The following is a 12,613-nucleotide window of genomic DNA, read 5'->3' on the forward strand; positions in this document are numbered from 1 at the left end:
ACAACGTTGAAACAATTGAAACTTGGCAAGTCATGCATAAAGTTATCTACACATTTCACTGAAACAGCTGAGCTGGGAGGAGAAAAGTGAATTTAGTGAGGTTTAAGGGACCTTCAAAGATGTTTATGAGAACGCAATTAAGAAGCAACAGTTCGAAGAAAGCATGTTTTATGAGAAAGAGACTAATTATTCTACATGAAACTGCAGAATAAGTTATGGATGATGGGGATGGTGGGGACTACAATTGTTATATATTTGTACTGTTGTCAATGGAACTTCGTTTTTGGCCATGCTAGTACACAATGGATTCTTAATCTACTATAATTACTCATAGACGTTTTCATGAATTCATCAATCTAGACTCATTTTTTGGTCAAAAACCATTGGGATTCTTATGAGAATTCTTTTATTTGATACTTGCTGGGGCTGGAAGAGATGGTTTTGATTTTTTGAATTTATTAATTAGTTATACTTTCAGAATTTCTTGTTCTTCATCTTTTAAGAAGAAATGTCAATCATGTCTTTGAATTTGTTTGTTTCATTAATGTCACAGCAACTCATCGGTGACTCTGATTGTGATGCAAGAACTATACTCCAGCCAACCATAATGAAAATCCAAGCATGAATTTTTTTGGGAAACAAGGTATTTTATATGCATCCCACAATAAAACATAACAATCACAATAGAAAAAAGAATCACAATGAATTGAGAAACTAGTTTTTGGTTGCTAAACTTTTCTTAGTTCATATAATGCTACCACCAAGTTCTTTCGGATTTTGGTTGCAACCCATTGTAAATCCTTCTCTGTTTATCCAGATGATTCTGCCTGTAGTTTCTGTCGGGGTGGAATCCGAAGCCAAACCTTCATCATGTCATATGCCGCGAATCCAACTGCAACTGAAGGAACAATCTAACAACCAAATTGTAACACACAATTAGCAACTGAAATTGGCAATTATGTAAAAAAAGCTCAAACTGAACTGTAGACAACTCTCCATCTGTATCCTACAAGTACTAAGGTTTATTGTTTCTCAACAGCTACGGGAATAAAACTAGAAGCTATGTTTAATATTATTGTTGAGTACTACATAAAATACCTTAATGTAATTTATGCTCAAGCCTGCAAACAATTGTCTCCATCCTTGATTACGGACAATACTAGTAAGCCCTTCGTATGTGTTCCTATATCTTGTATCACCTTGAATTGTTGAACACTGAAGAGTTCCAACCTGTAGGGCAACATTTCCAAAAATTACATTCCTGGATGCGTCAATCATGTTGACATTATCAAGATGACACAATGGCAAATATATTGGGCTGAATCAGACGACTTCAAGACCAATTTATTTAACCAGGTTGTTTTCACACACACACACACAGTACTTAGCACAGTACACATGTACCTCAAAACATTTAGAACATCCCAAAATGGATTCCATGCTAATAATAACACATGAACGAGACAACAAAATGCCAATTTTTTAACAAAATAGAGAATAGCCATTACACTTCCTAGAAAGTAACAGTTGGTATTGTACAATACCTGCATCTGTCTCCTGACAACATCTAATGGGTACGTGAAAGTCTGCCCAAGTAATCCAGCCAGTGCTCCACAAGAAAGATTCATCACAATGGACTTTCGGTGCTCTTCCGGAACACGTGTCTTTATTTCCTCATAGATGTAGAACTTTAAACCAGCGTAAGGGAGGATCCCAGCCAGTGTTGGACCTATGTAAGAAAAAAGTTTCATCAAGTCCAAGCACATCTAGCAAGAAAGTAAGAGCGAAATGAAGCAACTTCATTAAAAGAATTTCAAGATTGCATGTTGAACTAATGAAAATCTCTATTATCATGGAAAACTGACTTTTGACAGGAAAATAGCAACGAACATGCCATTATGAGAATAATGCAAGGAACTAGGAGCCATTGTCAAATCTATTTATTCTTAAGCTGTAACAAGAAGCATTAAAAACAACTGCCTACATACCTACACCTCGATATAATCCACGAACTCCCCCATCCCTGTAAACACGTGTCAGTACATCTGTTACGCCACTATATGCAGGTCGAGGATATAAACTTTTCATACCAGAACCGAATTTAGATCTAGTGTCACCAACCTGTTAAATCATAAAAATTAATGAGAAAATTAGAGTAAAGAACATTCATTTCTTTTATTCATTCCAATTTATCCAAGGACGCAAGGAATGGTTGCCTTTGTTCCAAAAGAAAAAACTCTTTGCTGCCACAGGTCTATTACAAAAAATCTTCCTTAATAGATTTGATTAAACTAGTGTAAAGATTAGAATTAATTTATTGTAAATACCAGCAAGCCAGATCAAACTCACTTTCAAAAACTGATTTGAACAATATTTATGAGAAACTACGGTATTCTTATGAGAACTTACCTGATAGGCAAGTTTAGCACGAGCCAAGTCCAAGGGATAAGTGCACAACACTGCCGTTCCTCCAGAAGCAGAACCAGCTAAAAGATCTACAACAGGTCCTGATCCCAAGAAAGAATAGTTATCTAACATCCAACCTCGGTACTGCTCATAAGTCATGAAATGCAAGGCTGCATAAGGAATGATCCGAATAACACTGGCTCCGTTTCCTCTGCGGGTATGAACAGTCATGAATTAGTCTAGGTTTTGTGGGAGGGCAGAGAGAGGAAACTGGTGAAATAATCTGTGGACTTACTTATAAAACCCCAAAACACCTTCATGCTTTAGTACCTTCCTTAAGGATTGATACACCCCAAGAGATTGGAAACCATCAGTCCTTGTCTGCACGATAAAGAATCATATTAAAAAATGTGAGTAGTAATGTGCATGAAGCAGAAAATACTGGTAGAGGGATGAAAAGGGAAACAAAGTAAACATATCTTGACAAACATCCAAATCCAGAGTAACATGATAGGGATGGCAAAACGGAACCACCCATTGAATTTCAGACCAATCCACCCCGAATGGAGAGGGTATGAAGCATTTCTGGTATTTGCATGGCCCGCTCTATCCCAATATTTTAAAATAATATTTAAACTTTTAAAAGTATAAAAAAGTAAATGATATATGTGTTAAATGCAAAAAATTATTGGAAATAACTAATAAATATCAAATGAGATGAAGCGGAATGGTTATGGATGTTGGTAGTGGTTTTTAAATTTTAACATCCATCGCGGAGCGAGGCAAATCATGCTAATGATTGAGTGGCAGTAGATTTGGCAATAACTATCTTTTACCATCCGTAGTAACATATCATACAACTAACCCTTAACACCATTGTAACCAAAACCCATGTTGCAGGAAAAATCCATCAGCCAAAATCATCACTTGATTCTAAGAGGACTACTCTAAAATTAGAAAGTAACAACTTTACAAAACCTAAAAGCAAGCAAAACATGTAAGTGAGCATTGCAAAATGCTAAAATAAGAAACACCAATTTCGGGTTAGCATCTATGAATGATGTTAATATATACCAGCAACACGGAAATATCAGGTAGCTCACCTGCAAGAGTATTTTAATCCGTTCTAAAGGTGCAATGGTAGTTTTAGCAAAAGCTCCAGCAGCACCACCAGCTATTAGCTCTTTGACATAAACAGGCAAAGAATCAATGAAGGAAACCTCAGCCCGTGCACTTGAACCATCAACAAGCCCCGCCATATTTGTTGTCAATGTGGAGCCTTGAGGAAAACCCATCTCCAAACAATCCAAACCCAATGTCTCAAACCAAATAATATCACCAATATCTTCCACAATTCAACAAATCTGTCAAATTCCAAATTACCCACCTTGAAGCTTGAAGAACTCTTTATCCCATCTATCTATTGGGATACAAAACGAAAACGATTTCTTTTCAAAGGGTAGTAGGAGTTTCAATGGCCTGAGACCATCTAAATCAAAGCCAGACAGGTTCACAAGCCGATCCTTTCCTTCAACAGAAACAAGATACATCCAAAGATACAAAAAAAAAAAAATCAGCTATAAAAATACTTCTCCCATGAGATCCATACGATAAAAAGCTTCAATACCCTCAATCTAGATTTATGAAAAAGTCGCCTTTAAAGCACCCAAAGGCCAAAGCCACCACTTTAACCCTCAATTACTCCTCAAAAGCCAATCACTTCCGATGTGGGATTAATCCAAAGGCGGTTTAGAAAATAAAGAATCCCAGAAATTATAAATATCAGGAAAAAGAGTTAAATCAAAGGAGAAAAAGCATGTAAATATATATTGGGTAAAAACCAGAATCCAAAAACACCAATTCTCCTAGGATGTTTCCTTTTTGGGTTTTTCTATTTCTTCCTCTTTGTTTTCAAAATCTCGAGTTTATTTCTTTTTGAAACTTCAAAGTTCGAAGGGGCTTGTTTTTTATTTTTTGGGGTTGCAACTTGCAACTTTGAATGGGAACAAGTCCTATGTGCTTTGACTGTAAAGTTGCATTAAGGTCGGTGGATCGTCAAACGAATACTGTGGTGTGGTTTGATGGCTTAATTTACGGCTCAATCTCCTAGGAATTAGTAGAAACAGATCAGCCTGATTTTTCGCATACAACAGCAACCATTTTATGCCTTATTTTTATGAAACTAATAATTAATATTATCGCAATTGAAATTTTTAAATATACGAAACAAAATTTTAAAAATATATAAAATAAACTTGGTGAATTTGGATACACGATTGAGTGTGGAGCAATGTAATATATTTAGTCTATTTTTAATTACATTATAATATTATTATAATATTTAATTTTATTATCATCATTATTTTTACACTAATTATAAATAAATAAATCACCCATCCAAATTAATTGAAAAGAATGATTAAGGATGATTTGTAAACTGTGTTAGAAATTAATTCAGAATGAATTTCTATAACAAAAACAATTCTTATTCCTTTTAACTCTTTATTATTAAAAATGTGTTAGGATAATCTCATCTAAATAAATGATTGATATATGAATTCTTTTATATAATTTAATAAATGAATTAATAATCATCTTATTTATACTTTTTTTCTAATTTTCATGTCAATTTTCTATATGAAATTATCTATTTGGTAATTAAATGGTAATTTATTTATTTTACAATAAAAGCCTATCAATCTTGAAAAATAATTTAGAGAATAAAATAATTTTTAAAGGTAATGTAAATAAAAAATTTGAGAAACAATTGATAATAAAGTAGCTTGTTATTCGGACAAAATGAAACCTTTATTTTAACATTTAACATTCACATTTATGTAAATACTACTAAGTAGATATCTCAAATAATAATGAAAAAATATTTTTCTGATGATGAAAACAAAACTAATTAAATAATGTTAAAATATGGTTTTTTCTAATAATTCTTTAGATATTATTTTGAATGAAAATCACTTGCTAATTCATATATTTATAGTTGTAAATATTAGTTTTAATTGGTATATAACTATAACACTAATTAAGTGAGAATTAATCGAAAATAATAAGAGTAATATGGATCAAAGTCTAATTAAATGATAATAATTATTAAATTGATAATGAAAATATTATTAATAAATAAATAAATTTATAAATTACCATTATATCGATATTATCTTCTTATATATATAATTTTAATCTCACACATTTAATTTTTATTAATTATAAAAATGGATTTTAATATTATTAATTGTTACAAAATTATATTTATTTAAATAAAAAACTTTGAATTTTTTTCAATTTATCCAGTTATATTTAATAATTTTATAGATTTATAATTTCATTAATTAATAATATATTATGTAATTTTTAAGTAGAAGTTTTAAAAAATATAACAAACTTAATTAATTTCACATTAATATACCATCATACTAATTAATATTAATTTTATTATTATCACATTAAAATATTAATAAATTATTTTTCTAATTTAAAAATAAGACTATTCTCGTCAGTTTTGGTTTATATAATTTTTTATATTTGTTATGTAAATAGTAAGGATAGTAAGTTTTTTTGTATGCAGTTAAATGACAAAAGAAACATGATAATTTGTTGGAGAAAAAGTGAGGGTGATTTTGACTTATTTTTGGTTAAATCGTGGAGGGAGCTCACCCAATCTATCCTGGCTATCCAAACGGTCACGCTATTATAAGACCGAGAAATACCACAAAAAGACCCCACCACTGATCCAACAGAACTTTGGATATCCATCGACATTATTATGCTTGCCTTCCCCAAATTAGATCACCATTATCAGATTCAAACATAACTTCATGCCCAGAGATACACCAAGCCACAACGTTATGGCTTCCCCCACCCTAGCAAAAGGAGCAAAAACTTGTGCACTAACCTGCCACTGTTGCAATTCCGGAGCAACCAGTGCCAGTAAATAAGATGCATCGTAGTTCACTTTGACCATTAAAACATGAGTTTTCCAAAGTTCTACTGTCATTAAATCTTGATACAATAATAATCCCAATGAACTGAATGTTCACCGTTTTTATTATAAATCCAAACAATAGAAACTTCAATGTGTGAGAGACCAACCCAACTCACTTTCACGAGTTTAGCCTCTAATTCGATGAACCATTACTCCACTTCAAAGTTATCTCATTCCGAATATCATTACAAAACGTAACGTGTTAAACTAAAATTTTTATGCCTTAAAATAATGACATTATATACTATATTATAATTGTTTCTCTTTAATTAATTTAAATTAATTAAAATATAAATAATAAAAATTATATTATCACTAATTAAATTAAAATAATTAAGTAATAATATTAAATAGTTATTTTTGTCCTTAATTAATTAAATTAATTAGTGATAAATAATAAATAAAAGAATTTAAGCTTTGTGAACCATTCATCTGAAAAAATTACATTCCACAAGAACTTCTTTTACTTGAAAAACTAGAACTATAAAAGGGATTACTTCCAAGTCATTCTACACTCATTCATAAGTTGATGAAATTCAGAAATTCTTTGAAGAAATCTTGACAAACACCATATCAATTTTAAAGAAAAATTGTCTTCTAATCTAGTTCAACCGCAAAGAGGGAGTCAAAAATCATTGCTAAAAAAAGCCACATTTCGATCCGGTTCAATTGAAAAAAGGAGATTCAAAACCGTTTCAAGATCAAGTCATCATGGCACTTGAAACAAATTGAATCCTTTCAAGATCAAGTTTAAACGACCCTTGGATTGAAAACTGTTATAGAGTTATAATAAAACATATCATAACCTGACCCGAAGTTCGACCCACTCTGTTAACTCGATATCCGACCCAAAAACTGTAACAGCCTAATTTTCAATGGTGTCGGAACAGTGATTCAAGATCACTAAATCAGACAAATGAGTAGGAAATATTATTAATTTAGTGAGTATAAGTTAAATGTGAAGTTAGGAAAAATTTTGAAGTAGTGAATAGTGTACTAAAAATAAATATTAAAATAATTAGAATCGAAAACGAGTTATCGAGACCTCGAGAATTTTAAATCGAGCCATAAATATTTATAAAAATATTTATGGAGTGTTAATAAGTCAGTATTAAAGTTTCGTCAAGAAGTTTTAAAGTTTTGATAGTTAATTGAACAAAAAGGACTAAATTGTATTAAATGCAAAATTGTGGGAAATAATTAAATAGCTTAAATGATAAAAGAAAGAGGGTTTAAAATGAAAATAGACCAAAGGTCTCTTTGGGCTGGATGGCAATGACATGAAATCAGCAAGAAAATAAGGAGAATTAAGGGCAAAATTGGAATATTGCAAAATTTACTTAATAAAGCTAGGACTAAAGTGGAATTATCTAGATTTCTCTTTATTTTTCTGCATTCTCATCAGCAAAAACACCATAGAGGAGTTCCCTTAAGCTGGTTTTTCATATTTTTACTTCAAGTAAGTTCAATTCTTGATTATTTCTTGAAGTTTTTGTGTTTTTGTGACTTTTACAACTAGGTCCACTTGTTAAATTCATTAGTTTTTGATTCTATGAAAGAAATTGAAAGTTGCTATGAATATGTGCTGGAAGTATATGATGATTTGGCATGGAATTAGAGCTTTAAATTGTTTATATGCTGATTTTATTGAAAGAATTGAATAGAAAGTGAATGTTTAGGACCTAATTGTAAAAGAGTTTGAAGTTAGAGTTTTATGTAGAAATTTTGAATTTCAATAGTTATGAAAGAACTTATAATGTCTAGGAAAAGTATTAATTGAGAAAATTATCTTAATTGAGGGGTTAATTGAGCAAGGACTGAATTGTATGAATTGTAAACTTTGGGGCAAAATGGAAATCAATATTTTGCACTAAAACTGTTTTGGACAGCAGCAGTAGTCTAACTTTGAAAAATCACCAAAAATTGTAGAAATGGAATTAGAGGATGAATAAAATATGAAATTAAAGCTTATTGAGTCTAGTTTCTTATAGAATGGAAATGTAAATCATGAGATATGATAAATTTTGTGACACAAGGTTAGAATGATTTTGGGTTCCCCTGTTTTGAATTTGTAAAATCATCAAAAATTGGATAAAAATAATTAGGGGCTTAAATTTATATGTTTAGGATCTTAAATGAGTCTATTTTCAAGAGAAACAAATGGGAACATCATTCGAATCCTGTACAAGGAGATAATTAATTTTTAGTGAAGAAGGGTCGAAGCGTGGATGACATGAGCAGGGGAGGCTTCAATAAATAAACTGTATTAATTGGTCCAACCAAAAATTATGAAATTTTTATGGTAAGAAGATATGTGAGTCTAGTTTCAGGGAAAATTAATAGATCTTAATTTTGAGTTCTGTAGATCCAGATATAAATAATTTAGTGACTACAACACGGGTGGATAGTCTGAATATTCACATAAGTAATTAGTGAAAATTATGGATAAGGTTACTTACAAGTATGTTATTTATACCAAGGATGTGGATAGAGAGGAGGATGAGGAAAAATGAAAATTATGGATAAGGTTACTTACAAGTATGTTATTTATACCAAGGATGTGGATAGAGAGGAGGATGAGGAAAAATATATGAATGACTCGAGTATAAATTAAACACATGCCCGATTATAATCGATAAGTGTTGGATTAGAAATGATATAATGTTTTATGTGGAATATTTATTATGAAATTATGATTATCGTTATAATACAAAATTTGTACTTGTGAGTTTATATGGCTAAATTTTAGTGATTATTTGTTAATTTTATGAATTTCATGATGTGTTATTTCATATGTATTGATGATAAAATCGTGACTAATGTAAAAGCATGAAAATTGAATAAATGATCAAATTGAGCATTTCAGTTTAGTGACAAGATGAATTGAAGGAAAAGACCATGGTTGGACCATGGCAACAAGTGATAAGTGATAGCTTCGGCTACACTTATCTGATCAAGGACAAGTGAAAGTGATAAGTAATAGCTTCGGCTACACTTATCTGATCAAGGACAAATGACAAGTGAAAAGTGGTAGCTTCGGCTACCTGATCAGTGAAAAGTAGTAGTTTCTGCTACCTGATCAGTGAAAAATGGTAGCTCCGACTACCTGATCAGTGAAAAATGGTAGCTTCAGCTACCTGATTAGTGAATAGTGGTAGCTTCGGCTACAAGTGACAAGTGATTTCTGTATAAGACCATATCTGGGATATGACATCAGTGTGATATATGCTACTGTATAAGACATATCTGGGATATGGCATCAGTGAGATATGTGATTCGTGTAAGACCATAACTGGGCTATGGCATCGATATGTGATATGTGATTACGTGTAAGACCATAGTTGGGCTATGACATTGATATATGAAGATGTGTAAGACCATAGTTGAACTATGACATTGAGTAAACGAAGTACTCAATTCCGTAAGACGTTCACTAATTTGACAAAGTTTGGTAAGTGTTACATGGAATTATGTGATACAGGAAGTACAAGTTGATAAGATATGAGTATAGAACTTGGTTGATAAATAAATTCATTTGTGATTATATAATTGTTCATCTTGAATGTACTGTCTCTATGTATTAATAATTCAAACGTATTAATGAATAAAGTTCTGACATGGAATAAATTGAATACGAGACAAATAATTATGAAATTGAACTTGAAATTCATGAAAATAACGGTTATTTATATATGGAGGCATGAGACATTGGTATATGAATATGGAAAATGTTTGATAAATGTGTTTATTCATAATTATGGAATTATATACCTCATGTGTAGTATTTGCATAAAGATGATATTTCAAATACTTTGGTTATTTAAGCTTAAATATGAAACAGTATGAAATCAAGATAAGTTGTTATAAAAATATATTTAGATTACAGAGATATGGCTGATATATGTTGTATGATTACATAACGTGAAATTGTGTATATATATGAGAAATTTAATGAGAAATGAGCCCATACACGTTTCTTGTTATTTATATGAAATGTACGACTGACAAGGGTGATGAAGTTATAAACAGAGAGTTACACGGGTTGAAAACACGGGCGTGTGACTTTCCAAAGTGTGAAAATTTTCTAAGTGTTGCAAAAGTTTCATATGTTTACGGTTTAGTCCCGAACCACCCTGAATGCATGTTTTGGGCCCCATAGACCCATATAAGGGACGTTAAACATATGTATGAAAGTTTTTAATTTAGAAGAAATTTTATGGATGATTTTTACATGATTGATCATATTAAGTTCGGTAATGCCTCGTACCCTATTCTAGGCTCGAAATACGGGTAGGGGTGTTACAAAACCCCCCTCAAATACATTTCCAACGACACTATTTGGGGGGTCTGCTCTCCAAAAAATCCACTTCTTTTCTCCTCCTTCTTCATTCTCATTAATATTGTGTATTAACTGTTGCAATAGTCCATTTTTCAGTGGTGTTAGAAACAATGGGTTCGAGGCCACAAATTTGACAAGTTAGTATTTACAAGTCAATTATGATTTTACAAAGGTTTTTGATATGATAATTTATGTTATATGAATGATTAATTAAGTTTAAGTGGTAAGACCCTAAGATTAAGTGGTTTTAGAAAATGAGGTATCAGGGCCTTGTTTTTATAAACCAAGCCGTATATATTTATAAATATTTACTGAGGTGTTATTAAGGTTGTATTAAAGTTTCATTAAGAAATTTTAATGTTTCAATAGTTAATTAAGTAAAAGGATTAAATCGTAAAAATTGAAAAAGTCAATTGCTATTAATTTAAAGGTGTTAATTGATTAAAGAATTATAATTAGATGGCTTAATTGGATAAATAAACCACCCTCAAAATAGTGTGACGGTTTAATGCTTTAATTTCTTTTAAACTTTAATGTTTATTATATTATTATATTATGAAAATAATGAATAAAAGGTTAAAAAACATAAAAAAACATAAAAATATAAAAACAAAAGTTATTTTTCTTCTCTCCCAACAAATGTCACCATGGAAATGGAAATTGAAAAGATTTAAGCTTCGGTTCTTCTATGGATGATGCATGGTAAGCCATTTTTCATCTATTTCTAATAATTTTTATATTTTTGAGATTGTCGCAACTAGGTTCAGTTAGCCCGTATCTTCGTTTTTGAAACTGTTAAAGATTTTGAATGTTTCTATTGATAAATCTTTGTGATTTTAGATGTTCATTGATTGATTTAAAGTATTGGTTGTTATTTATAAGTATTTTATTAAGTGATTTTGATGAATTTACCGATTAGGGACTAAATTGTTAAAATAGTAATAGTTCAAGGGCTTGATATGAAATTGTTGCAAAAATGGGCTGAAATGGATGCTATTGACATTAGGCTGGTATAAATTTTCAATAAAATTGGTTTATTGCATGATTAGGACATAGGGACTAAATTGAATAAAAATGAAAAGTTGAGGGTAATTTTGTAAAATGTCAAAAATGACTAAATTGTATAAAATGAAGTAATTTTTCTTTCTACATTATTGAATTTAATAAAATTATTAATTTAGATTAAGAACGAGTGGAAAATCAAAAAAAGGAAAATTACCAAATAACCTCTTTACTTTATCATTTCTGCAATTTAGCCAGGTAAGTTCGTATGAACTATAATCACTTAAATGTTGATTAAATTGAATGTTTAATGTGATGTTCTAATGTAAATGAATCAACATATATATGTTATGTATTATTATGCAATTTATCATATAAAGAAACGATGGAAATCCAACGACGTACGATAGCTATCGAGCCCCATTTGGACCTTAGGAATTCTTAGGATATAAATGAAATGTCATTAGGGTTTCCATGTTTCAGGTGCTGGTCTTGAATGCCCTATCGATGGCTGAGGTATTGCATTTGTTGCGGATACTCCACAATTCATGTGAGTAGCATCGTGTAGCTTACATTCTGACCTACAGCCCATGTGAAAAGGCCCATTTCACAGCTCGTGTGAGCAATGATGTAATGGACAGGAAAATTTACGATTATATGTTTAGCACACTTCGTGTGAACTATCCCACGTATCCGATGATATTCTAAACGGTTCAACGGGTATGAAACAAAAGGAACAGTAAGCATTCAAATGACTTATATCATGAAAACTATGAAAAGAAATGAAAAGGAAATGTTGAATGAAAGTATGTCTATGTTCATGAAATTGATGATTTAAGGTGAGATTATTCATGTTTAATGGCTTAACT

The 12,613-nt window shown here is 30.9% G+C and overlaps 1 protein-coding gene across 1 annotated transcript; it reads right to left on the reverse strand.

Annotated features, from left to right (window-relative positions):
* Window positions 1-573: 573 nt before the first annotated feature.
* Window positions 574-4,551, reverse strand: LOC108484227 (mitochondrial carrier protein CoAc1-like). Its single transcript, XM_017787940.2, has 7 exons — window positions 3,510-4,551; window positions 2,702-2,787; window positions 2,410-2,617; window positions 1,989-2,121; window positions 1,545-1,729; window positions 1,099-1,230; window positions 574-911 (listed from the first exon to the last, which is right to left on the reverse strand). The coding sequence occupies exons 1-7, from the start codon at window positions 3,699-3,701 to the stop codon at window positions 810-812; spliced, it is 1,038 nt and encodes a 345-aa protein (XP_017643429.1). The 5' UTR covers window positions 3,702-4,551; the 3' UTR covers window positions 574-809.
* Between the last annotated feature and the right edge of the window lie 8,062 nt (window positions 4,552-12,613).

This window comes from Gossypium arboreum, chromosome 6, assembly GCF_025698485.1.
Source record: "Gossypium arboreum isolate Shixiya-1 chromosome 6, ASM2569848v2, whole genome shotgun sequence".
In the NCBI taxonomy this organism is placed as follows: domain Eukaryota; kingdom Viridiplantae; phylum Streptophyta; class Magnoliopsida; order Malvales; family Malvaceae; genus Gossypium; species Gossypium arboreum.